The sequence below is a fragment of the Bufo gargarizans genome, chromosome 11, assembly GCF_014858855.1.
Source record: "Bufo gargarizans isolate SCDJY-AF-19 chromosome 11, ASM1485885v1, whole genome shotgun sequence".
Lineage (NCBI taxonomy): Eukaryota > Metazoa > Chordata > Amphibia > Anura > Bufonidae > Bufo > Bufo gargarizans.
In genome coordinates, this window is record NC_058090.1 from 28,124,796 (window position 1) to 28,144,654 (window position 19,859).

A 19,859-nucleotide genomic window follows, 5' to 3' on the forward strand; every position below is an offset into this window, starting at 1 on the left:
TCCTTTGACGTAATCGCACGCACCTTCTCCCACTTGCCACTTAGGCTCCGGCCTGGTGCACCTGCCCGACCTCTACCACATCTGCAGAATGGCCTGCCTCTTTCTCTGCCTGTCATTTTCAAAATGACCCTGTGACAAAGTCCCTATAGAAGAGCAGTATTTGTGGAAGCAGGTATATAGAACCCCTTAATGATTATTTGCTGGAAGCAGGTATCTCAAACCCCTTAATCATATTTTTTGTTTTTGGAGCAACAGGTACGGATGTAGTAGAGTTAACACTCATGAGTTAAGTAAACGCCTTCAATTGCTTTTCAATGGCTTTTGTCTCAAGATAACGCGATGAGTTAAGAAATTTGAGTTATGAGCTTGAGTGCTAGACCTGCTACATCTGTATATCACACCAGTTGCAATTAGTTGTTCCAATAGCGTTTGTCCCTCTATATACCTGCGGAATCACAGCAGAACCGCACACAACTGCTGCAAAATACAAATGCACTATAATATACTTTCTATGTTAAAAAGTATATTATAAGTATATTACACCCCTCTATATCACACCTATCGATAGCACACCTATACCAGTCCTTAAAAGGGTTTTTGTGTCCCTATTAGCTAGCGTTTGGTGTCACTAACAGCCTGTCCCTGCTCCACACAGCAACCTCTCCCTACACTGGCAAAAGACTAAATGTAAAATGGCGACCAAATCAGGTTTATTTATAGGGTAGGGGGGGTGTCCATGTGCTGAAACGTCTCAATTGGCTGTTCTGTCCCACCTGATGGATGTGTCATGGGTCAAAGTTCTTCACAATGTAAAAGAATATGTCGCTGGCGGACATCCCCATATGTTCGCCTGTTCGGTGAATCGCGAACGAGCAAAGGTTGCCGGAAAATGACCTCCTGGCGAACCGCAAGGCCATCTCTAATTATAACTGGCACATGATAGGCCTTGGACCCCAGGGACTTCAAGTTAAGCCTTTGATGTAAAGTTCATGGCCACATCAAGACAAGAATCCTTAACAAACATGTTTGACACATCAAGTCATGGCTGTAATTTACTAGATGAAACGGCCCCATCTCTTTTGTCATATTGATGGATGATGTTCAGAAATGACATCATTAACCACCAGTTTATGTCTCCCAGATATGGAAAGTGACTCATTGTATAAGATCCACGTGTCCTTCTATTCAACCTGTGATTCTGGGAAATGATCTCTAGTTATTTTGTGTCCTAGAGGATTTAGGGACAGATATGAAAATCCTTTTCAATACACAATAGAGGAACTGGGAAGAACCAGGTTAGACACTGGACAAAGCCATGTAAAGGTCCCTACTGTGTACAATGTCAAAAGCTATCACCGAAGTGAGTGTGAGAGTGGAGACTACCAACTACAAAAAAAAATTCCAGGGCTCAGAACTTGCATGATCAGTTTTCCTTGTCTCTACATTTTGACGATGGACCTCCCAATGAAAACAGTGCTCCATTGCATTAATGGTGGATCCAGTTAATGAATCCACCACAGATGACACCTTCAGGCATGTCTCAATGCCATGTCAGATCATGTATAAAGGTGGATCTTCTCTTTTGGTTGTTTTGCAGGACCCGAGGTTGCTTGACTTACAGCTACATGAATGTGTTAGACACAACTACTCATCTTTATCTTGGCATATTGCCTTGTCTCAATAGTCAGACTTTAATGGACATGCTTAATCACCCATGACTATGGCATTCCTAGTGAAAGACAGCAATGCTTTTATGCTAATATGCTGCAAAAAGTTGACTTTGGCCACAATGGCTTGTATTGGTATGGTAGTGGTAAAAGTTGCAGGAAGGCGACCTTCTTGAGCTTAAAACATAACTATCTTGTCAAAATGTATTGTTAATACAGGAAAATTTGTCATCTTGTCTCGAATCTTTTCCAAGTAGGGACCCTACACCATTTTCCTTGATATATTAAGGGACTGGTGGAATTAGCCTTTAGCCAGGGGCTACAAAATGTGAGTCATATGCAGTCATTTACAGTATATATTTTGTTTGGTTTTGGAAATTCTAAATTGGAACAGATACAGAACGTCTGCTGCTCCGACACATCCATGCACTACATAAACATCCCTTGATTTCAGTGAGAATTGTGTAATTCTGTAGGGAAATTGAACACTTGCTTACACATTTCAGTTGTTTGCAGGGATACCCTGTGATCAGCCTATCATCAGGAGATCCTTCGAAGAAAGGTATTGTCCAAAGGGGATACCACCTCTATACCATTCTTCCTTGAGCCCCACGGGGCTTAAACAGTAACCTGCATATAATGCGACTGGATATTCTTTAGGATTTCTTCCTTCTAATCCATGTTACTCTCAGGAGAGGTCTTTGAGAATCATAAAGTTTGTCATCCTCTAATAAAACAGTTTTAATGGTTCAGGTTTTTGCTTTCAAGTCTGTTGAGTTATCGCTGGGAGACGTGGGGTGATGTGCCTGAATTTAACCTTCACACCCTTCTGCCAGCCAGGTGTTTGGTCACATCGTGTTGAGCGGGTCACAAAGTAATGGCCATTGCACAGCTGGTCCATTAACAAGCAGCAGGAGGAATACAGTTACAACAATATAACCAGGCTTTGTAAGAATGGTTCAGTGCTTTAAATGTTCTCGTGCAAACAGCCAATCAAAATTCCAGCCTGGGAGAGAGAATTCTTGCTTTGGAATTGTTTAAGCTGACCTGTAAAATCCTTTGTACGCCCATTTTGGAGTTCAAAGGGACCCAACCGAAATATTTACATGCAGGACTCAAAAGCATATAAATCCATCAGTCTACCGCCTTGCTATTAATGTATGGAATGGCTTCAAATGGTTTTCATGGAATGCGTGGCCTGTGACAGCAGAGCGTGAAGCCTGGGCGTAGACAGATAGTTTTTCCAACAGGACTGTGTCTTCATATTCCATACTGACTAGACAATTGGGAAAATATGGTCAAGAATGGCCAAAAAAATAAACATTTAAATCTGCCTACAGTCTGCAATTTTGCTTTAGTATCAAGATGTTACATGCTTCTACATATGACAACTTCATATTTTTATAGTCCTGGTCTCCATCCAGTAGCTCTCCAGGGTATTCTGAAAGTTGTGGTTTTGCAACAGCTTAGAGATCCACCATTTGGCGACCACTGCTGTATTAGATCTATATGTTCTATAAAAATAAAACCTCCACTTTCTAATGTGATCTCTTCTTATAGGAACCTTCCAACTTAGGGGTCATCCTTGTAATTTGTCATACTCTGTCATGTATTCATCTAAAGCACTGTACCCAAAATAGGAGTTCCTTACAATTTGGCTAGCAATTCCCCATAAGATGGCAGAAAGAGTGTCCCCTTTTATAGAAGGGAATGGATTAGTGTTTTCTCCAGGATAACAGTTATAGGAATTGTCTAAGGGTTCACAGATGACATTTGGGTGATACTAGGACCTCAGATATTGCCTGCTGTCCCTATTTTGTCTGCATGTCTACTGGATGAGGTTGCTTTCTGCTCCATCTTGAGTCCAGGGTGGTTATACCACCTTCACAGAGGCCCGGTAGATGAGAGGGGTGGGGCGCACTGTCATCATAAAAGCAGCTTACTACTGTCTAATAGATTGTATGTAAAGGACTAAGCTAATAAAAGTCATAGTTCACTGTTACTGGTGAATTGTCAGCGAGACATAAGTGGGTGCTCCATGATAAGCCACTTTAGATCAAGGAGGCCGTAAGCTTCTCTTGCACAGGGGCCATCAGATGTCTATTAACTCTCCCACCTCAGGTTGTCTTAATGCATCTTAAATGGACATCACCCGACACCTGGTTGAGCATTCCATCCATCTATCAGTACAACACCAGATGCCACCAGCCTACCATGATTTCAGGTCACGTTGCCCATGCGTGGGTATATCCATGGAGTCACCAGCTTTAAGAAGAGTAGTTTTTAGGGTCTGTGAACTTAAAATACTGCATAGTTTGTATATAAAAGCATAGGGAGCGTGTGGTATTTCAGATAAACCTGTAAAGGTGGGACATCTCATGTAGTGATGTCATATTGGTGACATCAGTCTCATCCCAACTTTATACTGTATGACTGATAACAGAAATGTGTTGACGCTCTCATTGTGAATGGGACTTTTTTGGAGTCATTGGGGCTTTCATTTGCCATATCGGGTGGCAGCACGTTATACTGCTGTCTCTGTCAGTCAAGTTGCTCCTGCTGTATAGTCTTGTATTCATTGACTGGCTGAATGTTATGTCACTTGTGGCTCTTCTGCAACCCCGAGTGTCAAAGGTTTCTTTACTCCAATGACTGTGATTGTTAGCAGTGTGTCAAGCACTTATTATAGCAGAAGGATGAACAGGTGGAATAGACAAAGGCATGTATGGAACTTAAAAAACTGGACAGGCTATATCCCTGAGTGAATGTTGTTATTGTATACCATGTTCCCTATATACCAGGGATGGCCAACCTGAGGCTCTCCAGCTGTTGCAAAACTACAACTCCCAGCATGCCCAGACTGCCTACAGAAGGGATGCCCAACCTGCGGCTCTCCAGCTGTTGCAAAACTACAACTCACAGCATGCCCGGACAGCCTACAGCTATCAGCCTACAGCAGTGAATGATGGGAGTTGTAGTTTTACAACAGCTGGAGGGCCGCAGGTTGAGCATCCCTGGCCTACAGCTATCAGCCTACAGAAGGGCATGGTGGGAGTTGTAGTTTTACAACAGCTGGACAGCCGCAGGTTGGCCATCCCTGCTATTTACACTGTTTTCTCATGTGGTCACCTCCCCTGACATGTCTGTTTGACTAAATACTTGTATTTTCCATAAATTAACAATTCTGGGTCCTCTTTTCTTAGAACTGTGCATTATGCTTTTCCCCTGTAATACCTCCCAGAAATGATGAATAAATGGATAGCTGGGTGATACCATTCTCCTTGTTCAATGAGTATATCCCTAAAAGGTTGGACAGCGTCAGCGTGTGCAGGGACACATCCCAAACTGGTAACACCCAGCTGTCAATTTATGCAAAATAGGAATAATAGAGGAATTAATACAGAGTTATAGAAAAGATGCTACAGAATAGATAAACATGAGGATGTACCAGACATGACAGGGGAGCCTCGTATTTTTCAAAGGGGTTGTACGCCTTCTGGCACACTCTGCCGATCAGCTGTTTGATGGGATCATGGTACTAGGACAGGGGTCAGAAACCTCCGTCACTCCTTCTGTTCTGAAACTACAACTCCCAGAATCCTCCTTTCCCTTCTATGGGAGATACAAAAACAGTGTGCATGCTGGGAGTTGTAGTGCCGAAGGTTCCTGATCCTTGTACTAGGACAAGTGCTGGGACCAATTTATTGTATACCAAGCACAGCGCCGTACATTGTATAGTGGCTGTTCTTGGTATTGCAGCTCAATCCCATTCACTTGAACTGCACAAAGTCCCGGAGACCAATCAACATGACATCCCAGTCTAAAGGAAGAGGTCGTAGTGCTCTCCCAATTTCCAAAAGCTGATTGTGCGGTCCTGCGAGTCAGATCCCCACCGATCAGATATTGCTTGACCTATTCTGATAACAGGTCATGAACATTGAAATCCCAGACAGTGCCTTTAAGGGCAGTAGAGTAGAGAAGTCTATATGTAGGAAATATTTATAGATTACTTTGTACAATGCATTTTTTTTACTTTTTTTGCCGCCCCAAGCTCATTATTTTATCTACTTCTTTCAGAATGCTCAATTTTCAGCTTTAATTTTCGACAAGCTCCAAGTGCCTGACTATCTGCAGAAAAGCAGGAATGAAGGAGAGAGTCGCTGCGACGTCTGCGCAACTCACCTGAATCAGCTAAAACAAGAAGCCGTGCAGATGATTCAAACCATCAATCAAGCCGGATGTCCGGATATTCTTGATCGTCCCCAAACTGTCGGTGCCTGTGGCTACTGTCATCCCCAGGTTCTCGCCCCAGAATGTGGTCACAGTGTCCTCGCCGAAGGAATTGCTGATGATTGCAGGGCAGGTGGGTAGACAGTCTGGAAAATCGACAAATATTTTTTCTGGGACGGAGCGAAGGAAAGGACTTGGATGGCCTCATGGGCAGGGAAGTTTTCCAAGTTCAAGTGTACAAGTGACGGTGGGTTCCAGCGGCATTGCTGGGGCATTGAGTTCAGTCACCATACAAACTCAACAATATCTAGAGGGAATGTGGAGCATATCAAGGGTGAATAGTTTCCTTCCTCCTTCCAGCCAAGTGAGTATCCACAATACGACTCTGTGTAGTGATGTCATCTCTGTCCTTGTCCGTCAATTAACCCTTGTAATTTCAGTATTACAATAACTGAATTTACCATATTTTAGCAGAAAATAATAAAAGAAACTCTATAAAAATGCATTCATGAAATGTCAAAATTGAGCAGCATTAGTGAGTGCATTATAGCAATCTAGCCATACCTGGCAAAAGTGCTGTTTATCATTGGACTATCAGATGAATTGGACCGCATAATATGCGTAGCTTAGAAAATACTATTAAAATGGGAGTTTCTGACAGTTTTTGGACAATCCTGGGTGGCACTAAGGTGGGGCTAGCAAACGCTGTAAAGTATGATACTATCAGCAGATGTGATTGTACCCACTCATACAGCTTTGTTTGGGCAGCTTGTAATTGCAACAAGGTCTCTTTAAAGTAGGCTATGCCTCCAATGTCAGATAGGTGAGGGCCCTACCTCTGTGACCCTCTCCTATCTCCGGAACAGGGCCCCAAAGTGAAGGAGTGCACACTGCATGCTCCGAGTGCCCTCCGTTCACTGCTATGTGACTTCTGGAAATAGCCGTGGTCAGCACTTCAGCACTTGCGTAGTGCACTCTCCTTCACTTTTGTGGGGCTATTCTGGAGACAGTAGTGAGTCCTAGAGGTGGGGCCCATCTGACAATGATGGGATATCCTAGCAATATATCATATCTGAAATGGAAATACATAGAGCAAGAGAGGATTCTACAAGCGTTGTACAAAGTAATAGGTCCCAAAGGTCCATCAGAAGATAACCCCATTTGGAGGACTTTGTAACAACTGTGAATGTGCACATATCCTGCATCCAGGAGGTACTATTTCTCCTTGTGGGGAGTGCCTAATAGGCATAAGGAGTCTTATAGGTCAGGCGATACTCCTCTGGAGAAAAGGGTATGGCGATTATCTCCATTTCCAAAAATAAAAGAAGGCTTGATAAAGGTTGCTATCCTATAAGTCAGTGTTTGACCTCTGAAACAGGCCTTACGACATAATTTAGGATTATAGCCATTCCAATACCTCATCTGCAGACAACTATTTCAGGGGTGATTGCCCCTCATCAGTGCAGAGCAGATAGAGCTGACTTAACTGGGTGAGGATAGACTGTCTGAATCTCTTCTAGTGGGTATCCAAGTCTGACAAGGCCAGGGGCAGTAGCTAAAGGCTCATGGGCCCTGGTGCAAGAGTCCAGCTTAGGTTTGCTTCCCTCAGTGCTTTGTGGCAAGAGGCAGGGGAGCACATAGCCTTTCTGTGGCAAAAATGTAAACGCCTACCCCCTCCTCCCCTGCATGCCAAAGTCTTGAACTAACCCCTTCCCTCCAGCCAGAAGTATTACTTGAAGATTCTGGGCCCCAGTGCAATATCTATGACAGAGCCCTCCCAGCATGCGCTTTCTATAATACCGGTGTCTTCTTCAGGCTCCTATAGCCCCCTATAGCTACGCCCCTGGACAAGGCTATGTTTACAGATCCCACTTCATGTCAGAACTTTCCCTTTTACCCAAAGATAATTTTTGAGAAATCCCTAAAGTAGGCATGAACATTTAAGCAGAGCTGAAATCATTAATTAATGTCAAAGGTTCCATATCTTAATTGGATGACCGGAGGAAGTTTGGAAGAATGAAAATTTAAAATTGGATACAGAGGAAGGCTGAGGCGAGGAATTACAATTTCTAAAAGCTATTTTCCTCTGCTCGTGTAAACTGCAAAGACTATTTCCTAATATAAAATGGTTTTTTTTTTCTTCATTTTTCACAAGAAAGCAAAATAAATTGCTTTTATAATGCGAAAGAGAAGATTTCTAGGAAAGTTTGGATTATGCATCATATAGTATACAATAAATGTGTTCTTAAGCCAAGGAAACATGGAAATAAATGGAATATAATGAAAACTAATAATGACTTACTGCTCCTCAGTGTATAGCTTGTATATCCATGGAATAGCTTCATCCAACCACTGTGGGATATAAAAAAGACATCAGTGTGAAATAGAGAACAATTTAGCTCCGGCTCTTATTTTGTTGCTGACTTTTAACAAAATAATAATAAAATAATAGCAGAGCAACTGTGATCTCTGGAGAAAACACGTGGGGGGTTATCAATGCCGTATACCAGTTTTCTGGTGTACAAAAAAGCATTTTATAGAAGTTTTTTTTTAACTTTTTGGAATTTTCCATCACTCGAGGTACTTTTAGGTGGGGTTAGCAGAAGGGGGCCCGACACATAGTTATATAATTAGAGCGGTTGAAAAAAAAAAAAGGGTCCATCAAGTTCAACCAAGGGATGGGTGAGAGATGTGAGTTTTAGGAAAAGGGAGCGAGAAACAGACTTCTACACATTTACATAGTCATTAATCTTATTTAGTACCAAGAATTTATGTAAGCCTTTTTTAAAACTGTCCACTGTTCCTGCTGTGACCACGTCCTGAAGTAGACTATTCCACAGATTCATGGTTCTTTCAGTAAAGAAGTTTTGACGCTTCTGGAGACCGAACTTTTTCTTCCCCAGTCGGAGGCAGCGCCCCCTTGTCTTTTGAGGACATTTGACATGGAACAGTTTTTCACCATATTTTTTGTATGGCCCATTTATACATTTGTATAGGTTAATCATGTCCCCCCTTAGACGTCTCTTCTCAAGACTAAATAAATTGATTTCTTTTAATTATTCCACATGACTAAGACCCTCCATGCGCCTCATCCATTTAGTTGCTCTCCTTTGTGCTTTTTCCAGCTCCAGAGCATCATTTCTATGAACTGGTGCCCAGATCTGAACTGCATATTCCAGATGAGGTCGCACCAACGCTTTGTAAAGTGGTAATATTACTTCCCTGCCCCGCGAGTCCATGCCTCTTTTAATACACAACAATATCCTGCTGGCCTTAGAGGCCGCTGATTGACTGTGCTGTTATTTAGTCTATGATCTACAAGTACAAAATCCAAATCCTTCTCTACAAGTGATATACAGTATGATGTATGCAAGTTATTTTTAAGCACATGCATAACTTTATATTTATCCACATGGAACCTCATTTGCCAAGTGGATGCCCAAACACTTTAAGTGACCATGTCAATTTATAGTTTATGATGAATAAATCCCAGCGAGTGCTTGTAATCTTCAGTTCATCTATTCTTTATTTAATCTCAAGAAGAAATAATACATTACGACGCGTTTCGGACCGTCCAGCCTTCGTCAGCTGACGAAGGCTGGACGGGCCGAAATGCGTCCTAATGTTTTATATCTTCTTGAGATTAAATAAAGAATAGATGAACTGAAGATTACAAGCACTCGCTGGGATTTATTCATCACGCTGTGGTCTTGTGTCCTTCCTGTGCGGGTGCGCTTTGGGTCAGAGTGTTGGCTACTTCTGGTGCTTTATTGAATTTATAGTTTATGGACATATTCCATACACTGCACAGTACACATTCATCATAATTTGTATCAGAAAGTTATTGTACATTATAGCAGAAATCTACGCTAGCCCATAGATTGTAGTGACAGCTCAAGATACGACAGGAGTGAAACTCTTAATGAATTTAATGCATCTTACTTCAACAGGCTTTTGACTAAGACTGACATATAAACACTGATCTAGTTAAATCTGCCCCATATATATGTATTTACATAGATGGCACCTAGGTGTCAACGACAAAGATAAAACTCATGAGCTCCCCCTAGTGGTAGCTGCAGGCAACCAGAAATGCATAATTTTGCTATACAGGGCATTTGGGGCCCTGTATAAAACTTCTGTCATTTTCAGCCTCACTATGTTACCAAATTTACTTTTAGTACCAGGAGTTAGATAGTTAGGATTTCATGTAATCATACAGAGACATAGCACAGTAGTGTTGATTTTGGGCAAAGGCAGGGACATATCTGCAAATGGTGCAGGTCCAGAAGATGCACCCAGGTCCTGGTGCTAAAGGAAGCCTAAAGGCCCTTCTGCCACATAAGAAGACACCAGAATTATAAATGGCATCTAGTGGGCAACCCTGTTTAAGATTATGCATTTGGGACCAGGAGTATAAAGCTACACCTCTGGGCAAACAGGTTATTTTAAGGAGTGCCAAGATACAGAAATGATAGAAAGGAACCACAATGATAAGAAAGCTTGGATTAAGTCCAGACCTAGTCAGTAAACATGCATTTTTATAGAGCCTGGGTTTCACTTTTTTGCAGTAATCTTGCCTTGGGCTGCATTTCTACATAAGCAAATACAAGAATTTCCATAATTTAAAGTGGTGTATGTTAAATTATATTTTTAGTGTGGACCCGATAGTGTAAGGGCACAAGGTAATGGGGATGTAGGATAGAATGTATTGTGCCAGTCTATGTATGTGGATATGGTATGTGAATGCATTGGCAAACAGAGGAACAATGAGCGTATTTAGTATTACAGCGCATGCACATGGCTGTATTATGGATCTGTGTGTAGGAATGTGTCATCTAGTGCCCTCAGAAATCAGTGAGCACATCCTCTAGCTCATTGCATCTAGGGGAGAATATGGTGCCTCACGCAGATGGTGGTCAAGGTGGCACACTGTGTGTCCACATACAGGACCCTGGAACCCTTATTACTTTGCCTATGAGCTCTATAGTATTTTTGGAGACAGTCATGGGAATACTACAGTTGATAACAGGGAGTTGGGTACGGGAAACACTTAGTGGTAAAAATGATAGAGAGCTGAATCCCTGAATTATGAGATTTAGGCCTCTTTCACACAACAGTATGTCCATTTCAGTGTTTTGCGGTCCGTTTTTCACGGATCCGTTGTTCCGTTTTTTGCTTCCGTTGTGGTTCCGTTTCCGTTCCGTTTTTCCGTATGGCAAATACAGTATACAGTAATTTCATATAAAAAATTGGGCTGGGCATAACATTTTCAATAGATGGTTCCGCAAAAACTGAACGGATACGGAAGACATACGGATGCATTTCCGTATGCATTCCGTTTTTTTGCGGACCCATAGACTTTAATGAAGCCACGGAACGTGATTTGCGGCCAAATATAGGACATGTTCTATCTTTCAACCGAACGGAAATACGGAAACGGAATGCATACGGAACACATTCTGTTTTTTTGCGGAACCTTTGAAATGAATGGTTCCGTATACGGACCGCAAAAAACGGCCCGCAAAACGGAAAAAAAAAAACGGTTGTGTGAAAGAGGCCTTAGATTTACAGTTAAGAGAAGAGGACGTGGATAGCATTCACATTGTAATCGTAGTCCCTTCAAGGGTATTCCAGCACTTTTAATGATGACCTGTCATTAGGCTACATCATCAATATCAGATCTGCTGGGGTCTGACTCCCACCACCCCACCAATAAGATGTTTTACATAAATGGAAAAAAAATCCTGTAATGGACATATTCACATTCAGTCTGAAAGTAAATGCATGTATGTCTGGTGCTTTACTACTGCAAGATAAATATTACATTTGTGCACACAATTTGCTGCTTATAGACAGGTAAATCGGAGAGCATTTTCCATGACATGACCTATAACAAGCTCATATACTGGATTCCACGCCAATTTTTAGAATAGGAGAGCCCTTTTTGTATTTTAGTGGACTGGGGCAAGAGTCGGCTAGCTCCCATAGAGTTGTGTGGAGTGGGATGTGAGTATGCTCGGCCAACACTTCATATGACTCCTCCCTCGGGTGTGAAAAAACAGGCGGTAAGAGTCAATCCATTTTAGATATTGGTGGTGGTCCTGGCCAGGGTTGGAAGCAGACAACAGCAGTATAAGGACCCTTTCTCTTTAATAGCTCATCATAGAGCACCTCCTAATGTCTCCTCCTAATGAATTTTCTTGCCTACATTTATTTGTGGATTGTAAAAATACATTACGTGGAGCACATCAACAGCAAGGGGTCCATCCATGGCCAAAACCACCACCAATCTCTAGAAAGGTTTCACTTCTACCACTTGATTTTTCTCCTTTAGACAGGCACGGTGCGGAGGAGTCGTAATGAAGTGGTGGCCTCACCATACAACTCAATGGGAGATGTAGAAACCATCAAGCCAGCCCACTCCTACCCTGGTTCACCAAAGGAGAAAAAGGTTCCTCCTACTCTAAAGATTGGTGTGGGGCCCAGCATATGAGCTTATGGATGGGTCATCAATGTTAATAATGGAAAAAGCCCTCAAATTTCCCGGTGTGAGCAGTTTATAGTGTGTACAAATTTAATATGTAAGCTCGCAGTGGTCACGCACCAGACATAAACAATAAATGCAGCCGTGCGTCTTGGTGTCACCTAGTTTATGGAAAATAATTTACCGCTTTACCAATTATCATGTGAATAGGTTTATGCATTATAGGCTCCTTTTTTCATTTATGTAGAACATTGATTTAATTTCATTGTGAGTCCTATAATGGATTTATAATTAGAGCCCAGTCACAATAATCAATAGTGAGATTTTTTAACCATGTAAATAAAACCTGAGGATTTAGGATGAGGTAATTTCGCCGGTTTATTGAGAATCAATGTGTGAAGTCGGGCAGGATTATAGCTGCCAGAGGAGGTAGCTTCTTAACTTCAATAGAAGTGCATCATTGATTGTGGAAATACAGATTTATATTAAAGATAAGAAACACTTATGATATAATTTATATCGTCCTGTGCCCAGAGCATCGGTTGGTTGTTATTAAGTCTACACTGAGATTTGTAGTGTACGAACAAACTTATCAAATTTATATTGCTGCACATATTAGCAAATTGACATGATCTCAATAATCTACAACCACAGAGGTGAGGCAGCTCTATGGCAAAGACTGAAATGGGGCTCCATTAACACTTCCATAACCTATCTCGGGAGAAGAGGACTTGACTGCACTGCCTTGACTGCACCTCCATCTCCATTCCATGATTCTTGGGATGTTGCAAGGCTTTCATCTATTAAAATAAAGGATTTAGCCAACCTGAACTGGGCCACCCTCTCTCCAAGGGCCCCGTATTTCATGGGATTCCCCTACTGAGTGCGCACTCTTTATTTCTTAAATGATCCTGCTTTAAATCCAAGCAAGGGTATTGAATTTGTATGTCCTTCCTGTATTTGCAAGGATTTCCTCCCACCCACGCTTCAAAAACATACCGATGAATGAATTTGTAAGAGAATATGTCTGTATGTATTGCACTTAATAGAGATTAGATGTCGACACACGCCAGCCTTGCCATACTGAGTCTACACCTGACAGGTTCAAGGCGATGTATTATCTGACGCCTTAGAATGTGAGAGTTGTTGAAGATTACTATTTGCGTTTCAATGTTGTTTTAAGATCGAGTTAAAGGTCCCCCATTATTCCCCAAGAGATGTGGATACTATTCTGATGGGCAAATTCATGGAATTAAAGCCTCACTCGAAACATCCCAAACTCGCCCACTTCGGGGCATAACTTACAAAATTCCCACCCATTTTATGCCTGGGACAGCCTGAATAAACGGTGGCCCACAACTGGTCGTCAGTCCCTTCCTATGTAAGTGCAGGGTCTGAATTCAGACAGGTAAAAGGGAGACAAAAAAACAAATGACTAGTGACAGAATAACACAGAAAACAAGTCAAATCCAGAAACGCTCCGAATCGAGCTCAATACCAAGAGAATCCAATCAGTACAAAATCAGAACCAGAAGGCGAAAAACCAGGAATAGCCGGGGTCAAAACCAAGATAGCATGTCAAGTTCAGAAGAGGGTCAAGCAAGGTCATAGTCCAGGTCAGATATCAAGAAAGCAGTAGTATAATTAAAGGACTAGCGAGGCAATTATAGGAGACAATACCAATCACAGGTGACCTGTGGCCAGCAGGTTGCCTGTTTAAATAGGCCGTGCTTCCGGGTCAGAAGGTGCACCGGACATCACGTGACCAGTGATGTCAGTGCATCTAACGTGCCACATCACTGGGAGTCCCGGCCCATCTCCCTAGCAACCGGACGCTGGCAGCGCTGCGGGGGAGCGTGTCTGCCGGCCCCGGGATGTGGCACATTGGGAACTATGGATGTATATAGAGTAGTATAGATGGCATCTAGAGCCTAGTGGCCACTGAGTCTTTTAATATCTAGTCATAGGTCTGAGAACTAGATCTACAGACGGTAGGTGACATTAAATGAACATAAATAATACTACAATAGTTCTATTCACTTGAATGGAGCTGAGCTGTAGTACCAGACATAACCTATAGACAAAAGTGGTGCAGGGGGGTGAGCACACCATTTGTTCTAATGTCAGATAACCCCTTTAAATACGACCCATTTTTAACTGAGTACAGCTAAGGTGATCGCTTCTCTTTGATCTAGCACTAAACTATCCTGAAGTCAGGTTTACCTTTGTTACCAAAGATATGAGGAGATATTGACGTTTTCACTGAAAACCAGCTTTTTAAGGTCTGTGGTTTAGCACTTCATATATCACACTGGCGTTAATAGGAAAACATGGTCACTGATTCTTAATTCCTTTTGTCAGATCTTAACCCAGGCCATTATAAAGCCACCCCAGGCAGTGCTTGACTTATCTTAAAGCTCTCCTTAGGCACAAACCTTTGGTCGACCTCTTGGCGTACAGAGTTTCCGTTAAGAGTGTGACCTTAGATTTCACTGATGTTAGAGTTGATGAAGAGTCTTGAAACATGACCAGATTGAAATTCAACATTTTGCAAGTTTCCAAGAGCCTCTAATTGCTAGTTGCCCTTAGGCACCTGCCCACCATATTTCTTAGATAATTTAGGTCTAATCATGGGGTTTATCAGGTTTTGCTGTTTGGTACAGATCCCCTATAATCATCTACTGAAACATTGTGGCACTTTCTTTTTTTTTTTCTTCTTATTTTTATATCTAATGGACCAATTTAGTAGAATGATTTTGTGCAATTTTACCTTCTTTGTGGCAAGTAAGTCAGAGATGTCTTGCAGGAACCTGAAGTAATTAACTCCCATCCATTAGCGAAGATTAAAAGCTGCAGTGTCTCTTTAGTTTTTTTTTCCCATCAGAATCGTTTTCCTTTTCCTTGAGAGCCAACTGCAGTTGAACATAATAGTACATAAATAATTTATGACTAGACTTTAAAATTTAAATCAGGAGAGCAGGATGGGAGCTATGCAAACTGTTATTTTAAGCATTTCAGTCAGATAACAGAAATCACTTTTATGGAGAAAAAAAGAACTAAAAGAGGAAAAGATAAAAATCAATTATCCGGATTGCCTCTTCATTTTACATTCCATGACTTCACTCATCAGTAGCAGTGCAAGATTCCACGAGGAGAAAAAAATCATCTCTCAGTGTTATGACCTTGTATTTGTCAGAAGGCTTGGAGACACGTGGTTACCAGGCTATCTTCTGTCCTGGAGACAAGTGTGGACTTAAGATGGCCATGCACATTGGATAAATGTTAGCCCGAGTTCACCAATTTCCATAGGATGGACCAACTTTTTAATGTTATAAGATCATTCACCGTCCTTTAGGGGATTTGGGGGAAACAAAGGTTTGGGAATGCTGGACATTTCAGCATGCCCAATCCTTTGTTCCAGTGGTAGATAAGAGGCAGTCATACAGAAGTGTCAAGGCCCCTTTACACTGGCCAAGAATCGGCCAGAGAGTCGCTAACAAGCATTCATAGGAACGCCACCGATTACTCGATGAATGAATGAAACGCTCGTTCATTGGGTAATATGATCCTTTGTGTGGACACCAAAATCATTTAAATTTAGTGGTCTTCTTCACTGACAAGCAGGTACTTGTATGCTCCTGATGAAGGGGATCCTTGGTGACCCCGAAACGCGTTGAGCCTACCTTTACCTTTACCCTACCCTGTGCTAATAAAGAGGAAATTTACCAGACGTTCCAGCTGTGACTGCCGTTTATTTCCAGACGATCTTATAGGCGACCCAGGCGCAGGAGGAAGCAGAGTGGGTGTTATGTGCTTTATCCCACCCTGCCCCTCCTGGGTGAAGTGAGTTTTTTTACTTGATAGTTTTTTTTCTTGAAAATTTCCATTTGAAAAATGTATTTTATAGAAGATTTTTTTCAAAAAGAGTATCTTTTTTGAAAAATTTCTTCGGTTCCAACAGGGACATTTTTAATATACCTTTCTTAATTATACCATTCTAATAACCCTGCTGGGGTACACAAGCATCTGGGATTTGTTATAGTGAGTTTGATAACCGCCTGTTTTCAACACTCAACCACCCCCTTTTTTTACTTTTTTTACTACCTCTGAGGGATTTGGCGCCTTATACAGGTCATTTTCTTCATTTTGTGTTGTCCTTCTTGTACCAGGTCCAGTTTAGATTAATTCTGTCTGGACATTGCACCTGTGGCAGCCTTACACTTCCCCAACAACCGAATCAAATAAAAAATATACGAAAAATATTTATAAAAAATACAAAAAATAACATACAGAAAGAAATAAGTATTCACCCGAAATATACACTTTTGGACCCGAGATATATCATATTACCACCTAACGGTCCGTTCCCTTTGGCGCCCTGCCTGGATATCTCAGACCCTCTAGACACCAAGGAGTCTGCGACTAATCCCCTCTTCTTTTTTCCCTATATCTCTGTCTCAAGCAGGTACTTGCCAGGAAGAAACACTTCCTTCCCGACAATCGCCAACTAAATTGTTCAGTGTAAAGGGGCCTTTAGTGGCTTACTCCCTTGGTTGAGCGTGCATGCTTATGGTGGACTTGAGAGGAATAGTAGTCAACTGACAGCTATCTTCAATACATGGCCAACTTTCAACTATAGGTATTATATACTAGACCATCTTCAAGACTTCAAGGACCAAAAGCTCGGTAGAGCTCGGTAGATTCTGCCAGGTACACAAGCATTTTCACAGTTATCTCATTTGTGTGGCCACACAAATGAGATAACTGTGAAATGCTTGTGTACTTGGCAGACTCTACCGAGCTGATCAGACATGTTTATTTCAGTGGGGAGAAGAAAATAAGTCCTCAGACTCTTCTGGTTGCTGCTTAACTCCTGTGGGATCAAAGGATTTCTTATTATAAATCCTTTGTTCATCTGATATCTACCACAGGAAGAGAGTTGGGTGGCTTCCATAGATATTAGATTTTTATCTGATCCCAACAAAATTGTTTTGTGAAATATTTCACTGCAAAATTGTTTACTCTTATTATTTTCTCCAAACCTTACCTCTACTACAAAGCCTTCCATGTATGGGCCAGGCATGTCTACAGTATGGCAAAGACATTAATGCCTTCTGATAACCCATCTATGTTCCATGCCTAAGTGTATTTAAGATGCCCAAAGATGAATGCTAAAAGGGGACACTAACTTTGGGTAATCCCTATGTGTCAGAAGAGTCCCCTGATGAAAAGCTTAGCAGAGGGTATCCTGTTGCTGGCTTGGGACAACCAGTAATCAGAAGTAATCTGTGAGAGGACCCATCAGTAACTGTATACTTCCTCTGCAGACCCACCACAGAATGACGTATTGCAGTTTCCATTAAAATTAATGGAAGTTACTCTCAGTGTTGGTCTGGCCTATCACAGTACCAGAGGATCCGCCAGTGTGCCCAGGCTTTAAAACGATAATAAGCCCCAAGGGTCCTGGACAAAAAATAATAATTTGGAGCTGCCTTTGGAACCAACAACTTGCCACTGGGTCTATTTCTTTGAATCAAAACCTATTAGACTTTATTAATAATATGGGGGTTGGGTCCTAAGAATAATTTTGTCTGGCCCAAGGAACCCTAGTCTGACCATGGTTACTCCTGAAATGGAGATCCCGTCAGAACTACACAATAGAGTATTCTAGACCAGACAACAGAAATGTACTGTTATACTATTATTTATAGAACAGCTTCTAATGGCCCTACTAGACTGCGTGATTTTTTTTGGTCAATTATCAGGAAAAACCATTTATAGGAATGCTCATTTCCAATAATTGACCCCTATAATTGAACAGCTAATCAGCCAAAAAACGAGAAAACGCTTGTTTGTCAGCTCATGGACATCTTTCAGCAGAATGGAAGATGCCTGATTATCAGGGGTCTGCTGCTCTTAATACAACAGAATATGGGAGGAATGACTGCTGTCCTATTCGTTCCTCCCACATTCAGTTTTTTGGTGCAGACGAGCGCAGATGGATGTGATATCAGTAGAGACGAGCAAAGTTATCAAAAATTTGATTTGGCTGCTTCACAGAAATTTTAAAAATTTGATTTGGCTGCTTCACCGAAATTTCACAAACAAATTCCATTAGTTACTAATAACTTCTTACACGAATTGCATTCCATTGTATGTAGCGGACGCAATGACAGGGAACGGTGATTGCGCTGCCCCCCTGTCATTGAACCCCTCCGTTGCCACATTCATAGCGGATTGCAGCATCTGACATTAAAATTGAGGCCTTTTAGGGGTTAATCAGGGTTAAAAAAAAAAACTAAAAAACATACTCACCTTATCCATTTGTTCATATATTGGCCGTAGCGACTATCTTGATTGAAGAAACCGTGTGAAATCTCACACGGTGACGTCATCACTGATGAAGTCACCACACCTGGCCAGTACGCTGATGTGATGACGTCACACGTCACTGCGTGGGAGATTTTGCGCTGTTTCTTCAATCAAGATGGCTGCGATGGCCTCTCTCTGCGAGCAAATGGATGAGGTATGTATTTAGTTTTTTCTTTTTACCGCCATTTCAGGAAAAATTGATTTTTTTTACCACGAAGTGCAAGGAAATTTGGCTTTGCAGCAAATTGCATTTTCCTGACATTCGGATCAAAGTCAATTTGTTTGACTTTGAGTCTCTCAACACTAGTTATCACCCATTGGCGCTCGGACTGCCTGAACATGGGGCAGTGTAATAGGGCCCTAAAACTGTTGGGAATAATCCAGAAATAGAGTAAAAAGGGCATATTCTTTGTGGTTACTTTGACTTACTGTCACCAAGCTATAAACATCAATTTACTGTATTCAAATGGAACATAAGCTGTTTCATAATCTGCATCTGATATGAGAATGAAGATGAGTTCCCCCCCCCCCCCCAGAAACAGCGCCACCCTTGTCTTTGGTCATTGGGTGGTATTGCAGCTCAGCCCTATTCTAGTAAATGAAAATGAGCTGCAATACCAGATGCAGCCCATGGACAAGAGTAGTGCTGTTTCTGGACAAAAAGCAGAGTGTTATGGCAGTGGGTGTGAAACAACTGCGTCAACTAACAGATTTGACTTTGGGCTAATCCTAAAGCCATGAACCGAATGTCCGCTGTTTTTCACCCTTTAACCCATATACAGGAATCTGAACTGCTGCAGGGCAGTCTCCAGGCTGACCTATTGGGGTCAGAGACACCGATGCAGGGCACCAAGGGGTAAGGCAGAATCCTAGTCGGGGACAGGCCTAGGTCAGGGAAGGCAGAGTATGTGCAATATAGTAAACTGTCCAAGGTCAGGACAGGCAGAAAAGGGTCAATATGGAGGTCAGGCAGAGGATGGTAAGAATCTCAAAATTGTGTATAGCCACTGAGCTATTCAATTACATGTATTTGTATAGTGCCACTTGCTGTTTGTTCTTTTCCTTATTTCTTGTCCGCCTCTCTGAGGTGGCTTCGCAAGTTC

General features: G+C 41.9%; 1 protein-coding gene across 1 annotated transcript in view; it reads left to right on the forward strand.

Annotated features, from left to right (window-relative positions):
• KIF26A (kinesin family member 26A) overlaps positions 1-19,859 on the forward strand; it is a 124,976-nt gene that overhangs the window by 39,602 nt on the left and 65,515 nt on the right. The window contains 2 exon segments of the mRNA XM_044272396.1: positions 5,745-5,936; positions 5,938-6,261. Coding sequence (XP_044128331.1) covers positions 5,745-5,936; positions 5,938-6,261 — 516 coding nt within the window.